The sequence below is a fragment of the Dermacentor variabilis genome, chromosome 8 (assembly GCF_050947875.1).
Source record: "Dermacentor variabilis isolate Ectoservices chromosome 8, ASM5094787v1, whole genome shotgun sequence".
Taxonomy (NCBI): Eukaryota; Metazoa; Arthropoda; class Arachnida; order Ixodida; family Ixodidae; genus Dermacentor; species Dermacentor variabilis.
Genome location: NC_134575.1, coordinates 129,587,119 through 129,609,602, shown reverse-complemented (window position 1 = coordinate 129,609,602; position 22,484 = coordinate 129,587,119). Strand labels below are relative to the sequence as shown.

General features: G+C 47.9%; 2 protein-coding genes and 1 long non-coding RNA gene across 3 annotated transcripts in view; 2 read left to right on the top strand and 1 right to left on the bottom strand.

Moving 5' to 3' along the window:
• Window positions 1–22,484, bottom strand: part of LOC142590587 (uncharacterized) — a 284,368-nt gene that overhangs the window by 158,483 nt on the left and 103,401 nt on the right. The window lies entirely within an intron of this gene.
• On the top strand, window positions 1,131–3,192 carry LOC142591273 (uncharacterized). The gene is made up of 4 exons (XM_075703608.1): window positions 1,131–1,750; window positions 2,041–2,154; window positions 2,297–2,364; window positions 2,687–3,192. The coding sequence occupies exons 1-4, from the start codon at window positions 1,158–1,160 to the stop codon at window positions 3,166–3,168; spliced, it is 1,257 nt and encodes a 418-aa protein (XP_075559723.1). The 5' UTR covers window positions 1,131–1,157; the 3' UTR covers window positions 3,169–3,192.
• LOC142590779 (uncharacterized) lies at window positions 4,310–20,611 on the top strand. The gene is made up of 5 exons (XM_075703197.1): window positions 4,310–4,323; window positions 5,994–6,184; window positions 6,272–6,411; window positions 16,975–17,089; window positions 19,649–20,611. The coding sequence occupies exons 1-4, from the start codon at window positions 4,310–4,312 to the stop codon at window positions 17,014–17,016; spliced, it is 387 nt and encodes a 128-aa protein (XP_075559312.1). The 3' UTR covers window positions 17,017–17,089; window positions 19,649–20,611.

The following is a 22,484-nucleotide window of genomic DNA, read 5'->3' as shown; positions in this document are numbered from 1 at the left end:
CAAGTCCTAAAGGTGCAGGATATGAGGAACCAAGTGCACAAGATGCAGTCGGTGAATTACAGCAGTATAGTGAGGCGCTTGATTGCGCAACGCAAACTACCGATGACCTTCTACCGCGCAAGCAGTCGGATTCGAGGACTATAAACCGAATGAGAGTGCAATTGTTCAGGAAAGCAGATGCTATCGGGAGACTGCAGCGAGAAAACAGCCGCCTAAAAAAGAAGCTCAGTGGTTTTGAAAACCACGCTCTCCACTCAGCGTTGAGAAAGTGCTTGGACAAGGTCGGCACAGCCCAGTTCTGCTTAGAAGACTGCCTAGCGGAACAGATCGCCAATGCGTCAAGGCAACGGCCCGTGTGGTCTCCAGACTTTGTCCGGGAATGTGTAGTCTTGTACTACTTGTCCCCTAAGGCATACCGTTACATACGCAACAGAGGACTGCTGAAATTGCCTTCAAAAAACACGCTACTTCGCTATGTTGGCAAATCCAACAGTGAAAGTGGGATCACACCATTAATGAAAGAACGCCTAAAGCAAGAGGTGGGGCAGCTGAAAGAGCAAGCGCGGTTTTCCTCAATTATTGTGGATGAAATGGCTATAAGCTCCAAATACATCTACGATCGTAAAATGGACTGCTTTTTTGGTCAGCAAACTGTGAGAGAAGACGCTGGGACAGGAGAGAATGTAAACAACATCGTGCTTGCCAACAAGGTGCTGTGTTTCGTTGCAACAGGCCTGTCCACGTCGTACAAAATTCCTTGTGGCTTTTTCTTCACTAACCGATTAAGTGGCAAGCTCCTGTATCAGCTGACAAAAGAAGTGATCGCTGAAGTTGAAAAGTGTGGCCTCTACGTCGTCCGGATCGTCACGGATAACCACAAGATTAATGTCACAATGATGCGCCACCTGGGCAATGGCTCCCTCAAGCCAGTGGTCAGTCATCCATGTGATCCAGAAAGAAGCCTATTCTTGTCCTTTGACCAGTGTCATATTATAAAAAACGTGCGAAGCCTTTTTCTGGACGGGGAAATGACAGATGGCAGTCAGCAAATAACTGGAGAGTTTGTGAAGCAGCTCTATGTCCTTCAAAAAAACGAGATTGTGAAACCTGTTCGATTCCTGACACAGAAACACATAGAGCCAACTAATTTTGAGAAGATGCATGTGGGCAGAGCAGTGCAGCTGTTTTCCGATGAAGTTATCTCGGCGCTTTCCTTTTTGAAAGAATACCCCAGTTACCACCCTCAGGCAGAACAGTTCAGGAACGCAGACGCAACAATATTGTTTATGAAGATGATGCAGAAGTGGTTTTCCATCCACAATGTGGCCAACCGAACAGCACATGTGCATATGAGAAAGCCTGACCAAATGCACTTTTTTTGCGCTACCGACGAACGCCTACAATGGCTTGAGAAGGAGTTCCCAGACTACCTCGAAACTCTCTACAATGCCTGTAAAAGGAGCGGGAAAAAGTTTCTTAGTGCTGAAACCTACGAAGCTATCTTGCTGACAAGCAAATCTACGGTACTATGCATTAAGTACCTTCTCGAGAGCGGCTTCTTTTATGTTTTAACAAGGAACTTCTCGAGCGACCCCGTCGAGCTCCTCTTCAGTTCTTTGCGGCAAATGGCTGGCGGCAACGACTGTCTCGATGCAAGAGCCGTGACATTTAGCCTGGAGAGGATCTTGCGGACTGGCAGCCTGTGCCCATCCCAAGCTTCAAACGTTGAAAACGGACAGACTGTTTTGAGGTACGTGCATGTTATTTGAGCTCCGGGACGAGTGCTCATAGTTGGGAACTGGTTGTATCTTGTTTCAAAATAGAAAGCTTATCACATTTCAGGCCCTTGCACAACTAAGATTTCACGATGCGAGCAGCTACTAGTGTTGTAGCCTGCCGGCTGACTGGAATTTTTTACAGTTCAGAACACACGAGCACGCAAATCCTGCTGTGCCGATGGGCAATATGTCTTACAAGCAGTTTTTGGTTTTATGTGGCTGCTGCTTAGTAGTGGTGGTAACTGTTTTACATGTATTGCAGTATGCATGGTGCCTCCCTGAATGTGACGTCCTCCGAATTTGATGTTCCGGCTGAAGCAAAAGCACAGGCAACCACGCATGATTCGACCGAGACAGCGCAAGTTGCCCCAGCCAGGTATATCTTGCATCAAATGTTTCTCAAGAGCTTACGCTTGGCTGGCTCGCTGGACTACTAGTGCTGTTCTTTTGCAGCCAACAGCGATTCGTCTAATACATATATTTGGCTGATATGAATAGTGTGCATATTTTTGTTTCAGGTTCACGGGCACTGAAGATTTTGTGATGCACATTGACGAGCTCTTCACATCCCTGAAAGCGATGCCTCGTGAGTGCACACTCGTTCACCTACTCCACCCATGTGAACTGCCACCAAAAAGCGATCATTTCGCGTTATGTCAAGGCTATAACAACTGAGTGGTATCAATGCCCAAAATTTGAAAATTTTGAGGGAATGCACGTTGAGTGGCGATATGATAAATGTCATATTTGGTTTATGCACAAGCTTTGTCTACATGCTGTCTAAAATTTGCTCTGCGAAACGTTTTTATAGGTTAGTGCCAAAAGCAGTTTTTTTTGTGCTTTCACAAATGGGAATACATTGCAGAATTTCTAGCTCCATATACTAATATGGGTATGTTCTATTTCAGTGCAGCGGCCCCCATCAACCATAGCAAATGCCAGCATCGCTTATATAGCAGGGTTCGTGGTGAGAGCAGTTGAGGAGCGGAGAACATGCAGCTTCTGCCCTCCCCTCCACCAGTCGGATGGACCCAGCCCCGTGCTGATGGGGCTTATTGACCTGCAATCAAGGGGTGGGCTAACATTCCCAAGGTCAGAATTTGTCACGGTCCTTGTGACCGTTAAGAAGGCTGTTGACATTGCCCTGCCGCACATAAAAAAGAGCAACGTGCGTCAGCAGCTGGCTGAACTGTTATTGCCTCGACTAGAGCAGTGCCCCCTTTTCGTTTGCCCAGCAAGGGAGGACCACGCCGCAAGCACACTATCTGTAGTGTTTGATAAGTTCATGAGGCCACTCCTCGCCAACGTCGGCGCTACTGTGACAGACAGGGCTGCTTACCGCAAGAAGCTGGCCTGCAAGCCACTGCACAGGAAAGTGCTCAGTGTTTAAAATAAACACAATGTAAAAACGGATGCCGAACAATATGGCTCCGATTTTGCCTTTGTAAATAAAATGTCATTTATCCTCAAATGGTTTTATCTGTCCTCCTGCCAAGCTGTAGCTTCGGCGCTTTAAACCCTCTTTCTTGCTTGCCGCGCGCGAAAGAATAAAAACGAGACCAAATTCGCCTCAGTTCCAACCATGCACAACGTAAAAAAAAAACCTTATGCATTGCAGGCTTTTATTTATTTGGGGATACTGCTAGCCTCTTTCGAGGCTGTAGCAGGATTGGAGTACAATATGATACATTTGAACGCGTCACAAAAGAGCCATCTACAAAAAGGAAGCCCGACATTTGAGTGGGACAATGCATTCAGTGGCATCTGCAAGCGTTAAAAGCTAAACATATTACACGCATGTAAGTACAAATCACATTTGTACCATTTCTAGAGGAAAACTGACAGAACTCCTTGATCTCTATATATCAAAAGTAATTTCAGGTTCTAAACTAATATGTAAAAGAACTGCAGAAAAAAATAATCCTTTCCGCTCAACTGTAAAGTGTTCCGTGTTTTCAAACCATGCACGGCTACAGAAATAAAGAGAATTGCCTGTGTGTTGTGAAACGAACGCTCTCATGACGATCTGCCTCACCCCGGTCCTAAGTCTTCGTCATAATTTAAAAAGCAATTGCCTAATTGCACCAGTCAGCTACTTGTGCTGTGCGATAATTTTCTAGTGCGCGTCGCATACAGACTGCGAAAACTGCGTTTTCGTCCTCTGCGCCCGTCCGCATCAGGCAAAGCGAGCCTTGGGTTGCGCGCGCCACGGTGCGGCGAGAGGAGCAGTCACACCACTTTCTCCGATTACGCTCTCTCCGTGCGAATGGAATGGCCGGAGCAACGGAACGGAGCCGATCGCGGAGGCCACGCCCGCGGGCTCTCCCTGATCCCACTACCACCTTCTAGTTCACTATACCACCGCTTGCGCCGGCGCGTGCAGCAGACGAGAATCGAATGAGCGCACTGGATAATCACAAACTATAATATACGACTACACCACCAGGCGTGCCCGTGTGCCTGTGGCCGTCAAGGGGCTTTAGTGGCCGTGAGCGGATTTTCGCGCCACTTTTTCTGTGGCGGGGGTCACGATGGAGCCTGCCGGGTAACACTGAACTTAGTGTCACACATTACTTCCCCCCTCTCCTTTGGCTTCTGGATTGGATTGGCGCGGCTCGCTACGTGCTTACGCGCGCTTTTCTGAGCGCAGATTGATGTGCGCCTGGTTTGTGCACTAGGCTTTTATACAGTCGCTTTTTCGAGCGCAGATTGGTGTGCGTCTGGTTTGTGCACTGCGCTTTTATACGATCGCTTGTCGCTGCTTTCCTTTTCTCTGGCTTGATTCGGTGCGGCTAGGTGCAGGCGCGCATATTTGGTGTGCGCCTGCTTTCTTGCGCTGGTCTTTGAACACATCGCTCGCTGCTCGCGCTTATATATAAGAAAACGCTGCGCCGCTGGCGTACCGTGTACGTAAGCGCGCAGCAATGCCGGGAAACATTCATACAAAAGCAAAGGGTCAGAACACTGCGCTTTGTTTTTCATTACTTTCTCATGTACCTTCACACTGGGTAGCGCCGAGCGATCGCTTCTAACAAACGCAGAAATGAGTCTTTGCAGCGCGTGTGGCCATTAATTGACTACCCAACACAGCCATGTGAGGTGCGACTCCAGGCGGAGAGGAGGTGGCGCTTCACTTTCTGCATGCCAATAATTTTCCATTTTTTGCGTGTGAACGCCCGTGATCGGGTCCACTTCATGCCCAATTTCATGCTGTCTGGTTTAGTTTCCCATTGCAGATTGAGGCTCACTCCGTTAGCATCCGCTAAGTTCGGGATGCCGTTGTATGCGGCCCATTCATCACTGTGGATGGTGGCCCCCGGTTCAACGTTGGCTGCAATAATGGGGCCTAGCGTCGCCGCGTCTCGTCTGTCGACCTTGAATAGTCGGAACTGCCCGGTGGTCACGCAGGTCATGCCGAATACCCATGGTCCAAGGTCTGCAATGCCGCCGTGATTCTGCCGGCTCGGCGGAACCTTGTCGCCCTTCATCAGGCGGCCTCGATTGTGTTTTCGCTTGCCGCGAAGGAGGCACATCAATTTGCACAATCCTTCGGGGCCACCGAGTGGGTGTCACGCCAGCAGCTCGTCCCGCACGACCTCAAGAGCTATCACGGGCGTTCACACGCAAAAACTAGCAAGTTAATAAACTGAAGCGCCACCTCCTCTCCGCCGGCTGCAGGGTAACGGCACCGCTGCTGGAGTCGCACCTCACATGGCTGTGGTGGGAGTCAATTAATGGCCACACGCGCTGCAAAGACTCATTTCTGCGTTTGTTAGAAGCGACCGCTCGGTGCTACCCAGTGCTAAGGTACATGACAAAGTAATTGAAAACAAGGCGCAGTTTTCTGGCGCGCTTACATACACGGTACGCCCGCGGCGCAGCACTTCCTTATATATAAGCGTTAGCAGCGAGCGATGTGTTCGAAGACCAGCGCAAAAAAAAAAGCAGGCGCACACCAAGTATGCGCGCCTGCACCAAGCCGCACCGAATCAAGCCAGAGAAAAGGAAAACAGCGACAAGCGATCGTATAAAAGCGCAGTGCACAAACCAGACGCACACCAATCTGCGCTCGAAAAAGCGACTGTATAAAAGCCTAGTGTAAAAATCAGGCGCACATCAATCTGCGCTCAGAAAAGCGCGCGTAAGCACGTAGTGAGCCGCGCCAATCCAATCCAGAAGCCAAAAGAGAGGGGGGAAGTAATGTGTGACACTAAGTTCAGTGTTACCGCCTGCCGTACCGATAGCACCCGAAGAAGAAGTTTTAAAGAGGCACCTGCGGGACTTGAAAAAGTGTGGAAACACCTGGGCCGGTTATGCAGACTCCAAAGAAGTATACGAAGAGCTTCTGAGGGACCTAGCCGCTGTCAATGTGTGCTTCCAAACTGAGCACTCCGTGAAGCCAAAAGGTATGTTCATCGCAAGCGTGTAGTACGTATAGTACGTACCGCGTCAGGATCGACGGTACGATGACATAAATATTTATTTTATATCAGGCAGGCTGATGTTCAGCACTCAGCGCGGACATGTGGTCGTGAATGAAGACATGCCTTTTAAGGTTGTCCAAGCCGTGGACAGGGGCTGCCTCTTTGGGCGAGACCTTCACAAGGTGCAAGATTCAAGAAGTGCTCGACAGGTATGTGGCAATTGCACGGATACCACGCAGAGCCGATATGGGTAGAACGCGCTCATATATCTTACGCACTGAAGCGTGCAAGCTTCGGTACGTCGCACGAAATTCTGCTTATGCGCGTTCACGACAGCATATATGCCGTCCGCATCACTGCAGTGAAATGTTATAATTTTCTTTAGGTTTTAAATGGGAAATAATACATGCATACAGAGGGAGGTTTCATAAGGAACCTTCCGCTAGAGATGAGTAGAATAAGTAAATCCAAGGCACCAATATGCCACATAAGGCACTGTTCAAAATGAGATACTATAGCTAACACTGTAAGGTATTTTAATAACACAAAATAATTGATAATAAAATGGTGATGATGAAATGAACATAAGTGAAAAAATTCACGGAGGGTCGATTTAAATGTGTATAAATGACATTGTATCTTAATACAACAAGTTAATGAGTTACTGAGTTGTGTGGCGGAAAAAATTAGTAGTGAATTTACCATGATTAGTTCTAGGTTGTGGTAATGAATAGCTGTTGGTAGAAGTGAACCGGGTGGATGTGGAGTGAGGAAACTGGTCGTGAGTAATTAATAAGATGTCTTTTTCGACCCTATCATGTGAAGTCAGTGGAAAATCATTCAGAAGGGCAAGAGGAGCCACAGAATGTGTTACCTTACTGCGACGCTTTGGAAACTGTTGCACAGGAATGCGAGCAGACACTGCTGCTTTGCATTCAGACTGAGTTCATGAGGGAACTGATGCTCAAGTATAGTGATGATGTGGTATGTCTTGATGCCACATATAAAACAACGGATTATGCCCTACCACTATTCCTTATTGTAGTGAAGACTGCAAGTTCCTATGCTATTGCTGGTGCATTCATGGTGCAATTTGAAACAGCTGATTGCATCGAAGAGGCACTAAACACCTTTAAGGCCTGGAACCCAACTCTGAGTCCTAAGTTTTGGATGGTGGACTACAGCCAGGCGGAAATCAGCGCACTTTCTGCTGCCTTCCCGAACAGTCGAACAGGCTTGGCACAGGTGGATTTCAAAAAAAGAAAATGAAGTAGAAGATGTCGACATTGTGAAGAAAATGCTCAGGCAAGTAGCATCCAGTGCGAATGAGGATGATCTAAAAAAAGCTATTGAAGCTGTGAAGCAGTCACCACAATGGAAGAAAAATGAGAAGTTGCAAGCCTATGTAAGCAGTAAATGGCTCTCAGTAAAGGAAATGTGGGTGAAGATGTATAGGTTGGACCTCCCTTTTGGCACGAACAATGGAACTGAATCAAAAAACAAGGAGCTCAAGACATACTTAGCTGGAAATAGCGGTCGCCGTAGTCTGCAGGGGCTTTTAAAAGTCTTGGCTGAAAATTTTTTTCTGCAGAAAGAGGTGCAATTCTTGCAGACGAATCTGAGTTTTTCACCTTCATACCGTCTTTACCACCATGCTGTGCCCGAGTTCCTCCATGGGAGGCCTCCTGTTGTAGCAAAACACATTATGGAGCGGCTTGCACGAGCGTCTGATACAGGTCCGAGGACGTGGAAGTTGGCAGCGAGGAAGGAACATTCCGTATTCGTTCTGTTAATGAGGGGAGGGGCTTTCATAAAGTTAACTTCAGCACTCCAAGCTGCACATGCTTCGACTTTAACAGGTCAAAATTACCATGCAAGCACTTTGCTGCAGTTTTTTTGCTTGTTGATAGGTGGGGTTTTTCACGTCTGCCTGCAGAATACAGGGAAGGGCCGAATATGACTGCTCATGCTGTTACAGGCTGCACATCTGATGCACGACACACTGAAGAGCTAGGTGATGTAGACACTGAACATCTTGAGTGTGATTTGAAGAAAACATCTGAACAGAGCAGGCGCCATTTCAAATCGTAGATAAGGGCTGAAACCGAGCGCATACTGTCTTCCCTGCACTACATTCATGATGACACAGTGTTGCAGCAGTTGTTTGGCTCGTTACATGAGCTAAGAATGCTAGCTGAAAAAAACTTGACCTCAAGCAATGGAATTGCTGTTAGAGGTTCACCGACAAAAGGGTGCTCAGGTGTGAAAGCAAAAAAAAGAGCATTGGCATCACCGGCAACTAGAGTTGCAATGAAGAAATTGCAGTTGCACAAGGACCATCTGCGCCAGAAGGAGCACTGGGTTTCACGGGGAAGGGTGGGCAGAAAGGCTGAAATTGTGAGGGAATGTTACAAATCACCATTGTAATAATTGTAAGCCTATATATATGTTTGGTGCTTGGAAGTAAAAATACTATAATAAGTAAAACCATTTCTTCATTTTCATCCTTCGTAGCTTTTATGCCAATGTTTTTCTTTAGCTGTGCCTGTCTCATATTCGATGCTCCAATTATGTTGTGTTATATTCTTTGTTGGTTAGTACTGCTAGGGTTAGTGAGAGGTAGGCTGTAATCCTTGGCATGATGACAGAGACATTTCACGTGACACCTTCATTTGTTTCTTTCCTTCACACTCCATTAACGATGTTCTGTGATTTTGCTCTTCTGCACTGTGGTTTACTGGAATCTGCTAAATATGGAATATGTTGGTATTTCATTTATTTCGTACTTAGCTGGAAATAGTGGTTGCGTAGCCTGCCATGGCTTTTGAGAATCTTGGTCGAAAATTTTTTCGGGACGTGTGTGCGAGTGCACATCATTGGTTGATTTAATACAAAAAATTATCTCAACCATAAGGAGTGAAAGACTTGGCGGGAAGCACAACAAAAAAGCAGCCGACAAAAATTTTAGTTTCTTTATTGCAATTTACAGCTAAACTATCCATCATGTGTTTGGAAAGTCAATTTTTTCTTGATTGTTGTATTGGCCTATTCGTTGTGCCTGTATCACGTCAAATGTTACAATCGCAGTTGTAAATGCCCATGCTCTTGTTCATTGCCATATATATGTGTGGGACGCTTCTGAAAATCAATCTGTTGGAAGTTAGCACGTGTCTGTGTTTTCACCCCACCCTGGTGTGTCTTGTGTGCTAGATGAAGAAATGCTACAGATATACCAGTCTTTTATGTGTCCTTGTGGGTTGCAGCAATGTTTTTGTAGTACTTTCTATGCATATTTATTTCTCTGCTGCCCATGTGTACTTACCTCATATATATTACTCGTTACCTTCAAATCTAAGTTTTATGTTGATTTACCAATCCCTTACACTCATTTGTAACAGTGTATAATAAATGAATGCCTGTGATGTAGCTTTCTTGTAGCAACATTCGTCTTACTTGCCACGGCAAGTCCTCGAATACGAGACCTTAATTATGTGCTTTGTATTTATAGTAAGTAAGCTTTAGCAAAAATAAACTATGTTTTGATGCATCGTGGTCAGCAGTCCTCATTTTCTCTTCTTGCATGCCCATCAGTGCAATAAACATAATGCACGCGCACGCAACAGCCATTTATGAAGTGGTCAGTGCGGCTGCCAGTGTTGGCTTTTCGTTGTTGTTCAAAATATTTTGCTTGTACATGCGTGGACGTCTAGCTTGCATGGCTTTGGTTGCCAGTGTACTGGCGCCCAAAGCCATATGCCCCATATGCTGCGCAATACGCGCATTATTTGGAGATACTCACAACCGCCACAGCAGAGCACCCTCCTGAGACCCAGTTAATGGAGAGCTTTAGCGCAGCTGCAACAGCCGTACGGTAAATAAGGAAGCGCGTAGCCGTTGCTACCGGTGCGAAGTGTTTGCCACGCCAAGTTTGCGTGTGGTAGCAATTGCAGCATTTGCCGCGTTTACCATAGGACGGTGCTAAAACGCTCGAATGAATGACCTGTACAGCAGAAACGTTCGGATAGAGTAGACCAACACTAGTGCTAACCTTTAATATCTTCATATCTTCATCAAAAACACAGCCGCGGGCGGCTGCCTGCATGCAGCACATATAAATGCCTGTTGCAGCAGCTGTAAGTGCAACATTTCTTTCAGATATGCCTACCTGACAACTTTCGTATCTTTCAAGTTCTTCGAAGCTTGATTTCGACTACTGTAAAGCGACATATTTTATTGGGTCCTCTGAGTCGTCTGCGCTAGGCGTAGGCTAGCGCGCGCTGCATTAAACACGAAGGTGTAGTCGCTCGTGTCTCTACGGCTGCTTCCGGCCGCGATCGCGGAGCACGCGTCTCCGTTGCTAGGCGACTGCCGGGCATGCGCAGTGTAGAGCCATGTGGCACGTACTGCGGAGAACCTCTCCCTTTTTCGAGCGCAGATTGATGTGAGCCTGGTTTCTGCACTAGGCTTTTGTACGATCGCTTGTCGCTGCTTTCCTTTCCTCTGTTGGTGCAGGCGCACAGACTCGGTGTGCGCCTGCTTTTTGCAATTGGCTTTCCAAAGACGAAGTGAGCGTCGCTTACTGCGGCGCTCACTTCGTCACGTTAAGAACACAGGAAACGTGATTCTCAAATTTTACTAGCTGAAAGCAACTAAATAAACTGCGCCTGTCTTGCAGAACGCGTGCCTGGGGATTTGGAGAGCCCCTTGTCGGCTCAGAGCGTTCCACGAAAGTTCGTTATGCTGCCTTTGTGCTGAATCCATGGGCGCACCACAGGTGTTACGAATGGCCTGTGTAGTGCACAATTTGCGTCGCGCTGCTAAAACCACGACGAAAGCCCATGCGTTTTAAATTCGCAGAGCTGCCAACAATCGTTGAAAATCCGCAACGGCGAAGAGCCGTTAGCCTTTGTGCGCGCATTCTCGTCTCCTTCCCCACGCGCTCGCGACGTCCCGATGTCTACATAGGCTCGCCAGTACTCTTTCCTCTCAGCCAGCGCGAACATTAAGCTTCGTATGTGCTTTAGTTCCTTCTCCTCCTCCTCGGCAGGGTACACGGCGGTGCGCGTGTGTGCATGTCAGTGCCTTTGCCTGTGCTGGCCCAAGCGCGGTTAAAAAATCCGTTGAGCTTTCTCCTGTGTCCCGAGCGGGGGCCGCAAGTGTGGAGAGCGTTCGCCCTCTCTCCTTCACTTGAGCGAGGGCGTTCCAGGCTATATAAAACACGCCCCCGCCAACGAGCTTCAGCGTTTGAGCAAGCTAGACTGCGTGTCGCTCTGCGTGATCGAGGAAGCTTGAAAATATGTCGTTTCGCATCTGTGCCTGGGCCCCTGCATGTTCGTGAAGCTCCAGACCGCCAGGTCCACGCTACCTCAACGTTCCTGGGTGAGCCGTCCTTAACAGAGGGTTCTGCTGTAACGGATCCCGGGGCTACAAAAGACGAGCCGCGTCTCTCGCTGCACTCGTTGTCATGGCCGCCACGAGAATTGACCCCAATATTGTCACCATCTGCCAAATTATCAGCGATGCAGCTGCGGAGGAAGAGTTCGTATGATCGCTTCGGCTTGCTCCGGCCTCAAGCGCTGTCCGCCCACCGCGCCCCAACGCCAGACCAGGTCGAGTGGCGTCGTCGGAGTACTGGGGCACCTGCAAGGAGCTGGGGTTCAACCCGGACCAACCAACCTGCGAAGGCGAAGTCGTCACATTGTATAGGAAGACTCAGAATGGACGCCGGGCTGCTTTCCGGTGCAACAGGTGCCGAAAGCAGCTGTCGCAGTTACACGGTACCGCTGCACTGCACGGGCAGAGAGGTGAGGGAAGTTACTTCACCAACACGGACCGCCTCGGCCGCCCGAACGTCCACGTCTCCAGGCGGCAAGTGATTTGGCTCACGTACTGCGTGAGCAAAAACATAGGCACGTGGCTCTTGAAGGAGATGACCGGCGACTTGCTTAATCTGTCGGTCACGTCATCGCCGACTGGAGGAACTACGCTCGTGAGGTCGTGCGGGACGTGCTGCTGGCGCGACCCCCACTCAGTGGCCCCGGGAGGATTGTGCAAATTGATGAATGCCTCATTCGCGGCAAGCGAAAATACAATCGAGGGCGCCTGATGACGGGCGACAACGTTCCGCCGAGCCGCCAAAATTACGGCGGCATTGCAGATCGTGGACCATGGGTATTCGGCATGATCTGCGTGACCACCGACTATTCAAGGACGACTGACGAGACGCGGCGACGCTAGGCCCCATTATTGCAGCCAACGTTGAACCGGGGACCACCATCCACAGTGATGAATGGGCCGCATACAACTGCATCCCGAACTTATATAGTGGGGGCTAACGGAGCAAGCCTCAATTTGCAATGGGAGAGTGTTAACCACAGCGTGAACTTTGTGGACCCGATCACGGGCGCTCACACGCAAAAAATCGAAAGTTACTGACAGAAGGTGAAGCGCCACCTCGTCTCCGCCGGCTACAGGGTAACTGCACCGCTTCTCGAGTCGCACCTCATATGGCTGTGGTTCTAGGCTTGCACACTCGAGCAGGCTGGTTCTGTTGTGTGGATTTTCTGAAAACACTTACTTCTGTGCGGGCATAAACAGACTATTTTTCTTCCACTAGTTATCAGCGCACGAAAGAAAAATTGTGCAAGCTTATTGCACGTGCAAGGTTGGATGTCGTGGCTGGCGCAAGCGCGGCGCTGGCTCTGTATGTCAACAACCACCAACACACGTCGTGTACGGCCCTGCCGTGTGCTTGGCAGAAGCTATCGACCCGCCCAACGCTTGACACAAAGAAGTCCATCAGCGAACTATTCCCGAGTAAGTGTGAGCGTCCGTTTACACTTTGCGAAATCATCTTTTTGAACATGTGCAACTGTGTTTTTCGTTCAGGTGGTCCCATCATAAAGCCAATCCTGAGGCCCCTCAGCCTGACAGTCGTGCACAGCCCGTTTCCTGATGTGAACTGCGCGTTCGGGCATGTCATAAATTTTGAAGAGTTGCGCGTTTGACGCACCTGATGCTGTTGACGCTGTTGCTGTTGACGCTGTTGCTGTCAAGAAAGTTGACGAGTTGCACTGCGACCTTGTAAAAAACAAAATATTTGGTAATAAGCGGCAGCTTTACCATAACTTTGAAGTTTCAACCACATTACCTCTTAGGCTCAAAAAGAGTGACATGTTGTCCACGCTCTTAGCAAAAGAGAAATGCTTTTATGAGAGTGTGATAAGCAAAAGAATGGATGAGATTGTTGAAATTGCTTTAGCAACAAGGCGGCAAGCATCAGTGACAAGGTTTCTTGTCATATACCTAGTGTATCCACTTGTGTTTCCTCTTATTGATGAGCATGCCTAATCACAGATGGCACACAGAACACCGTCTACGGATAACAAGCAGCAGTGCACACCGTGTCAAAACCAGGTGCAACTATGAAACTCTGGCAAGTTCCCTTGCAAGGCCAAGGTTCTTTTCATCTTCTGCAACTTCTTATGGTAAGCTAGAATTCAGAAATAGGCTAGATAATCTAGGCACTGTGTGAAATCGTATGAAAGAAGTTCACAGATATTTAACGCATAGCATGACAAACATTTTTTGGTGCTGACTGTGGAGTCACCTTTTACTGATGCTTTGTGCAGGAAAACGGAAAATGAAGCCAGAACAGAGCTGTCGATTGCACTTGGCACTGTCATCCACGAAGTAAAGATGTATGCATACTTTGAAAGAAAGTTTGAAACTTATGCTACTCATTTGATTTGCAGGTTGGCCTTTTCATAGACCCGGAGCAATCCTGGCTATGCTGCAGCCCAGGTGGCATTCTGGACTCAGATGGAAGAATGTGTCTGGTCGAGATAAACTGCCCATTTTCTTTAAAGGATAACAAACTCATCAATCATGAACACGAAGAAAGCTTCGTGCCATAGATCCACTATGTGAATGGCCAACTTCGTCTGAAGTATTATTCTCAGATGATGATTACGCTGTATAAGAGAAGCGTTTATTATTTATTCATCACAGCAAAGCATCACTGCATGTGTAGAGTGCGATGAAACATTCCTCGCAGAATATATGCCCGAACTTGAGACCTTTTACTTTAAACATTTCTTGAGTGAGATAGTTAATCACACCTGAAAGCATACTCATTGTTTTGCTTCTTTTATGCACTATGTGATGCATCAGTGATATTGCCCTAGTGCGCCAGTACGTGTAAATGGCACTCTATGTTGGTTTATGGTGTTTAACGTCCAAAAGCGACTCGGGCTGTGAGAGACACCATAGTGGATGGCTCGGGATAATTGCAACCAGCTCAGGTTCTTTAACATTGTCTGCTATGATCGGACCTTTTGTGTTTGGAGCTGAACACAAACCGGCAACACCGTGAGGGGTTCGTTCTGAATAATCCATGGGAAAGTTGATAAGCTTGGTGACTTAAGCCAAGCGGCCAGATGACTGGTGCAAAGAGAGCCAGAGAAGGTGACTCACAATAATGACATGCTCAGCACCTTTTGGTGTCTAGGTGGAGGGATTTGTCACCCTGCGTCTAAGGTACTGACGGCTTCGGCATTGTTGCATTGTCACCACCACTGATAACAAATGCTCTGTCAAGTAATAATCCCCTTGGGGTGTCGTATTGACTGATACTGCATTTGATAAATGAGGTGAACAATGTTTCCCCTATTAAGTGGTCTAGGGAAAGCAAGACATTTAAGCCGCGTTTCCAGATGTTAGATTCCGCACCGCAGCCAGCATGATGTGAATCAACACCTTTTCGATTTAACGATGTATGGCTCCTGGCAGTACAGACATTGCAGCGTACACGAGCTTCTGTAAATAAATAGTAGTCTAGTCACCAAATCACAGCATTTGTTTGTTCGCACTTTTGTGTGTCCTGGAAGAGCACATACCCTGATCCATTGTCCACCTGGTGCGGCTAGGCGAGGCTGTGCGGAGGGAACAGGGACATTTCGCAAGCCGCCGTCGCAGTGGTGCTGCATGTCTGATTCGAAACAGCAGCGCTCGAGGCCTATAAAGAACGTTCAAGCAGCTCGGCCTAGCATTTGCCACGGTGGTGAGGTAATAAAACGGTGGAAGTGGTGGCTTTGATTAATGCCGTTTCGGACCTGCGGTCACGGCAAGAAGTCCAGAAAATTGGACGGCGAAGGGCTCTTGTGTCCGAAGTTTCAGACGTTCTTAGACATTGATTCTATGGGGTGCGTGATATTGCCGCGGAGCCATCGGGCGTCCGGAAAGTCGGCCATTGACTGTAAACTCCTCCAGTCGACGGCGTCAAAAGATGATCCATTACGATCCCTCTCTGTTACGCAAGCCAGCATTACTGCGACTTTCGTTCACTTTCAATAAAATTACAGCTAATTTTCTCTGATAGAAGCACAAATTCCCCAGAGTTTTCCCTGCGTATTTCCAGACTATTCAAAATCCCTGAGAGTTCCCGGTTTTCCCAGTTCGTAGACACCCCGGTATTACGGTCCTTGCTGTCGCACTGACCATTTACAGTTTGGTTTGTTATATCGAAGGGCACGCGGCTTTCACAGTGTGCACATTAAGTAGTCTAGGGAAAGCAAGACATTTAAGCCGCGTTTCGAGATGTTAGATTCCCGCAACCAGAATGATGTGAATCAACACCTTTTCGATTTTTTCGATTGCGTGCTGGCAAGCACTGTCTAAACATCAAGAAAATGAAGTACCTGATTAGTTACCTGCTAAGCAAAATGATAACTGAATTGTTTGCATTAACTGTGAACTAATGGTTGTAACTGAGCATCCTCAAAATTGCATCTGAACATATTGCTTTTTGCTTATGAATTATTTGCGCATTTCATTCTTGTCTCCTGCAGGTACAGCTTGAGTCAAAAAAAGAAACAGCGTGGAATGAGCATTTGGTGTATGGAAAAGGCGATTCGCATGCCTGAGGATAAAGCTGCTGACGGAGACTGACCGGTCTGCAGTCATTATAACAGCTTATTCGGCACTGCACAACATTGCCTGTATGCTGCGAGACTTTAGTCCGCATCCTGATGAGGAACAACCAGGCAGGAGTATCCCGACACACTTCTGGGCACTGAAGCATGCAGCTGCTCAGTGTTTACTATGAGCAGTGCATGTTAGCTGCTTGAAAAAGATATGTTCCAGCTAGCCTCTCAAAACAGTTGCATTCTTTGGGGTTTATATTTGCCTCAAAACAATAATCGTCATCTATCTTGCTTGCATTTCCTTTCTTGAAAAGGCTGCACTCACTACTTTGCTGGTGATGCGCATGCTGTTTGTGACTTGGAAGTACCGGGATCGCGGCATTAAAGAATGCAAATGTGGGCAAGACAGCCAACGATTATTGCTGTGAGGCAAATGTACATCACAGTCAGTGTAGTTTTTTAAGAGTGCACCATCAGAACACACTTAAAAAAGTTTACACCCTTTGGGTTGCATTTTGTCCCCAAACAATAATCGTCATCTGTCTCACCCGCATCTCCTTTCTTTAATGCTCCGAGCCTGGTACTTCCTAGTCACAAACGGCTTGCACGTTATCAGGTTGACACAGCATTCTCAACAGGAAAGTAGTGAGCGCCGTTTTCAAGAGAGGAAACGCAAGCAGGGCAGATGACAATTATTGTTTGTAGACAAGATAAGCCCCAAAGGGTGTAAACTTGTTTTTAGAGTGAAATGTATGCTAGGTGCTTGCTGGAAGAATGTTCCAGCTACACTCAGTCTCTGATGAGGCTGGCTGACATATCATTGAGTAAAATGTTGTGTTCTGATTGCAGAACAACACGCGTCCTGGACGTCTGAGGAGTGGAAAAGAGTAATATTTACAGATGAATCCACCTTTTGCACCAAACAAGCCCAAAGGAAGAGAGTCTGGCGGCTAGAAAACGAGAGGTGATGCTTGCATTTGTATTTTATTTCCCGTTGAGTAGTCTCAATAGAATTATCCTAAATGTAGGAGGAGGAAGAGGAGAAAAGCTTCACGCAATCGATGTCGACTGCAGCTCGAAATCCATGTTTCGAATCATTGCATTTGTGATCCAGACGCGATCACAAATGCAATGATTCGAAACATGGATTCGGTAGCCCTAGCGAAAATCACAAAGACATTTAATAGCGAGTGCTGGGCCAAGGGAGACTTGCCCCAAGAGTGGAAATTGGCTAAAATAATCATGATCCCCAAACCAAAAAAGAATCCCTCGATTGATACACTACGGCCGGTGTCGCTCACGTCCTGCCTAGGTAAGCTCTATGAAAGGGTTATCCATAGCAGATTGCAGCGATACCTGGAAGAGCGGAGCTGGTTCCCGGACTCCATGATAGGATTTCGCACGGGTTTATCTTGCCAGGACGCGTTCCTCCTACTTAGAGACGAAATTCTAACTAATATACCGTACGGCGACGAGAGACTAGTCCTAGCACTAGACCTGAAAGGAGCCTTCGACAACGTCTCTCACGCCGCAATATTGGAGGAACTCGAACTCGCGGGTTGTGGTGAGCGCATATACAATTACTTAAGAGCGTTTCTTTCCAACCGCGAGGCGAGCATCAGTATAGGCCAAATAACTTCGGATTTATTTAAAATGCCTGACAAAGGAACACCTCAAGGAGCTATTTTATCTCCTCTTCTCTTCAACATAGCGATGTGTCGCCTCGCGCGCGATCTGGATCGGATACCCGACCTAGGTTACACGCTCTACGCGGACGACATCACGCTGTGGACGAGCAGAGGTTCACTAGGGGATAAGGAATATACGCTCCAAAGCGCAGTATTAGCGGTGGAGAAGTTTTCTAGATGGAGTGGCCTGAAGTGCGCACCCGAAAAATCTGAGGTTATCCGGATACACGCGAAAGGCTACAAATCCAGAGGATCCATTAACATCGTGGTTGAGGGCCAATCAGTCCGAGAGGTACCCACGATGCGAGTCCTGGGTTTGTGGCTTCAGAGCGACGGGAGAGCAGTACAGACACTCAAGACCCTCAAATCCACAGCCAACAACATAGCCCAAATGATACGTCGCGTGACGTATCGAAAAGCGGGAATGCGAGAAGACGATACCCTAAGGCTCGTACAGGCCTTAGTGGTTAGTCGAATAACGTATGGCTTACCGTACCAAATCCTGAACAGGGAGTAGGAAAAGCAGGCTAACACAATAATCCTAACCTCTTTCAAAGCTGCTCTGGGCCTGCCTAAATGTACTTCAACGGAGCGCATGTTAGTTTTGGGAGTGCACAATACTTTCGACGAACTGAGGCAAGCCACCCTGATGCGACAGAGGGAGCGCCTCAGCTTCACAAAAACTGGTAGGGCAATATTGGCTAGACTGAATATCCCAGCACACCCCATTTATCTCACAGAGCAGGCCGTGCCTCTCCCTCTTTCGATGAGATCCAAAATTACAGTAGCCCCAATTCCTAAGAATATGCATCCCGAGTACAACAAAGAAAGGCGCAAAGCACGCGCACAACACATTCAATCAGCGTACTCTAATAACCATAGGTACAACACGTACTACACGGACGCAGCTCTGTATGCAGAGGCGCCCTGGCAGTCGTGAACACTATCAGCCAACAGCAAATTACCGCGTCGGCCACGGCAGGATCTCCCACCTCGGCTGAAATATTAGCAGTGGCGATCGCACTCGCCCACGCGGAGCGTTCGCAAAGGGACTCGGTCGTGGTCACGGACTCCCAGGAGACATGTCGCATGTTTCTCAAGGGGCACGTGACTGCGGCTAGCCTCGCGATAATTCCCAAATCCTTCAACCACCATCATCGCCTACTCTGGTGCCCGGGCCACGCGGGGGTACAGGGGAACGAAAAGGCTAACGCGTTAGCTCGAGGGTTCACTAACCGAGCGACGGCGTCCTCTTCTAACCCCAACCACCCGCACTATCCCTCACAAAATTCCACCAATTTAAATGCCAACGACATCCTTGCTCATCAGCGTGGAGTCCGCAGAAAATACCCGCCGCCCCACCCACAACTTAACGGGGAAGAGGCCGCCGATTGGCGTAAAATACAGACCGGGGTGTTCCCCCATTTAAAATTGCTAAACGCCATGTATCCCACTCGTTATAGGGCCAACTGTCCTTGGTGCGGTGGCATACCTACCCTAATACACATAACCTGGGAGTGCACTAAGCACCCTCATAGGCTAAATACCAGTAGGACAATGGAGCAGTGGGAGGCACAGCTCGCCCGCTCCGACCTGGCAGGACAAAAGTCCTTAATTAGCCAGGTCAGGCAGGCGGCAGAGGCCAGTGGGGCCCTGGACTGAGAGGCTCCGACCACCCCTCCTTCAAATCTTTACAATTGCAATAAAGTTTCTCTCTCTCTCTCTCGGCTGCAAATGCTAGAATGAGTTTAGTGTTCGCCAGTCTCATTCAAGAAGCTTTGTATCCTCTTTGCACATTTGTGCTTATTGTCCATGCGCGCACTCTTTATTTGCAGGCACCATCCGACCAATATTCAAAGCGTAGCCGCAAGCGGCCGCACAACAGTAAATACCTGGGGAGCCCTCTCGCATCTCGGACTGGGACCGCTGGTCCGTATCGAGGGCCACTTGACATCCGCCCGTTACAGCGAACTTCTAAAGGACGTTATGCTGCCTTACGCTCGCCAAGGACCCTTTCCCAACGGCAGTTTCATCTTTCAACAGGACCTTTCCCCTATACACACGTCTCGCCGTGTCAAGGAGCTGCTGGAAGACGAAAGTGTAGAGGTCCTGCAGTGGGTTCCAAAAAGTACTGACCTGAATATTATAGAGAATGTTTGGGGGCGGATGAAGCAACGCTTGGTGCGGCGTCCGCTTCAAAGTACGAATGCTGACGGCCTTTGGCAAGCGGTGCAAGAAGAATGGTAGCGGCTCCGTGAAGATGGCGCATTTGTTGCCTCCCTCTACTCTTCTTTACCGAAGAGGATGGCTGATGTCATTCGCCTAAAAGGCTGTGCTACTCGCTACTAGAAGCAGGCGAAAATGTTCACAGTTACCTTAAGTGCGCGATGCTTTCCACAGTTCTCACTGTAGTGCGAGTAGCAGTTGATTTTTGCTAAATTCTTCTTTCTCCTCCACTCTCAATAAAATGATTCTCCTAACCGCAAACTGTGCAGTGCTTGTGTTTTGTCTTTGACATATATGCACGCAAACTAGTCAGTAGTGTTTTACTTGAAAACATATCTGTATATATAAAATATATTCACACATAAGAGAACGAAAAACGTGAGTGTCTTTGCAGACTTAGCTTATGGTCAATTTTTCAGACAACTGAGGCCACTACAATGCGAAATATTGAGAGAAGCAGCAATGGCATTCCTCGAGATGTCACAACATATCTTTAGTTGTAGTAGTGCATGACTGTTGAAGGCGCCACCTCGATGAAACCACTGGTAAAGGTTATTTTAAAACGTAATTTTATTATTTTCTTTTCGCACCCGGAAAGTCTATCTGCAACTATAAGGTATACCGTACTACACTGTTGAGAATATCTGAGCGGCGATAAAATGGTAATAACATCAAAATGACCATATGCATAGGTTTCCTTGCCATTGGTTACAAATTCGCACGCCCAACATCCAGGCACTCCTTTTGGAAAGGAACACATGTTGCTTTAGCGGCTGGGAACCTGCATCAGATTATCGCTTTGCACATGCATGGGAAAGTGACAGCCGCTTAGTGCCCGCGCCTTTGTTATCAATTATCCGTTATCGCTGTGCGAAGTAGACAGTGAGCGGGAGCTGGCTGGGAGTGCATCCGCTGATCTAACAGCCTTAGCCGCGAATATCTCGTTCGCGAAGTTACTGCCAGCGTGCGCTAGACTGCGCTGATTGTAGTTCGGCACGCTTTCCCGTGTTCACGCTCATAAATTTTTCGACTGTACATGACAAGGTTGTTTTGTTTGCTGCCACCGGAGATGAAGTGCGCGCACAAGTATTCGTTAGAGGTGCGTTATGTAGTGACACTGTCGTGTGTTCGCTGGCAGAAGCGGACAATGTGCTGCGAGAGACAGAGGGAATTTGTGTATGCAAGGGAGCCATGCTGGACACTGACTTCAGTCAAATAACGGAGCGTTTGACAGAAAAACTACGGGCGGCAAGCATTGTGAGTGGGCGTGGCATTTTCAGCACAAAATGTCAAGGAAAAGTGAATCGAGAAGGTAAGCTCGGCTCCTTAGCCTTTTTTTTTAAGTACAACTGCGCTATGTGATTCTTATGGTCAAATATTTGAATTTGCAGGAACTCCTTGCGCTGAATGCAAGGGCCTTCGAAAGTTGCTCCTTACAAGAAAGTCGCAGACGGCACGCACCAGAGCCAATCTGTCAGTGAAGAGAGCGTGTGCATTGCGGCTCAAGCTGGAAAAGGAAAGAACAGCTCGTCTGAGAAAACGCACCACCTCCATGGAAGAGCGGCTTGTCGCGATGGCGGCAAAAAACAAAAAGATTGCCAAGGAAGATTTTGATGCCAGAGTCGCTAAGCTTCCTCCGAAACAGCGCGAAGCGGTACAGCACGTATTTGAAGTGTCATCACGCAAGAGTCCGAAAGGCATGAAGTACTCGCCACAGTGGGTTTTGGAGTGCATAGTGATGAAAATGAGGAGTGCGAAGCTCTATGAGCACATGCGAAAAGAGAACATACTTGCATTACCCTCTAAAACAACTCTTCGCAAGTATCTCAGTTGCTACAAGGCAGGCTTTGGATTCAATACAAAAGTTTTTGATGTGCTGAAACAAGCTACTAGCACCATGGATGAATTCCATCTACATGGAGGTCTCATTGTGGATGAGATGAAGCTATCTGAACATCTCTCCGTAAGCTCTGCTGGCCACATAGATGGCTTTGTGGACCTTGGTCCATTTACTTCTGATGAAGACAAGCACAATGTAAGTGACCATGGCATGGTGATAATGTTTGTTCCATTCGTGGGAAAATGGACACAGGTCCTGGCGGCTTTCGCAACAAAAGGCAACATCAAAGGGACCCTGCTCACAAAGATTATGGTTGAGGCTGTCATACTGACAGAGAAAGCAGGCCTCAAGGTCGACTTCATAACGTCGGACGGTGCGACATGGAACCGGAAGATGTGGGCCTTAATGGGCATCAGAGCATCTCTGACCGGCACTAAGTGTAGTGCGCCCCATCCTGTGGATTTGAAGCGACGGCTCCATTTCCTTTCCGACTTCCCTCATTTAATCAAGTGCTTGCGCAACGGCCTGCTTAGCCATGAGTACTTGGTGCCAGAAGGGCGGGTGAGTTTTCTACTGTATACATTACAACCCAAATACATCCCAAC

What these genes read in the sequence shown, in the direction of transcription:
- LOC142591273 (XM_075703608.1), top strand. Translation starts at nt 1,158, where the DNA reads ATGCATGTGGGCAGAGCAGTGCAGCTGTTTTCCGATGAAGTTATCTCG. An exon ending in GCGCAAGTTGCCCCAGCCAG is followed by an intron (nt 2,155 to 2,296) that starts GTATATCTTGCA and finishes TTTTTGTTTCAG; the next exon opens with GTTCACGGGCACTGAAGATT. An exon ending in ATCCCTGAAAGCGATGCCTC is followed by an intron (nt 2,365 to 2,686) that starts GTGAGTGCACAC and finishes GTTCTATTTCAG; the next exon opens with TGCAGCGGCCCCCATCAACC.
- LOC142590779 (XM_075703197.1), top strand. An exon ending in GCACTCCGTGAAGCCAAAAG is followed by an intron (nt 6,185 to 6,271) that starts GTATGTTCATCG and finishes ATTTTATATCAG; the next exon opens with GCAGGCTGATGTTCAGCACT. An exon ending in ATTCAAGAAGTGCTCGACAG is followed by an intron (nt 6,412 to 16,974) that starts GTATGTGGCAAT and finishes TTCTGATTGCAG; the next exon opens with AACAACACGCGTCCTGGACG.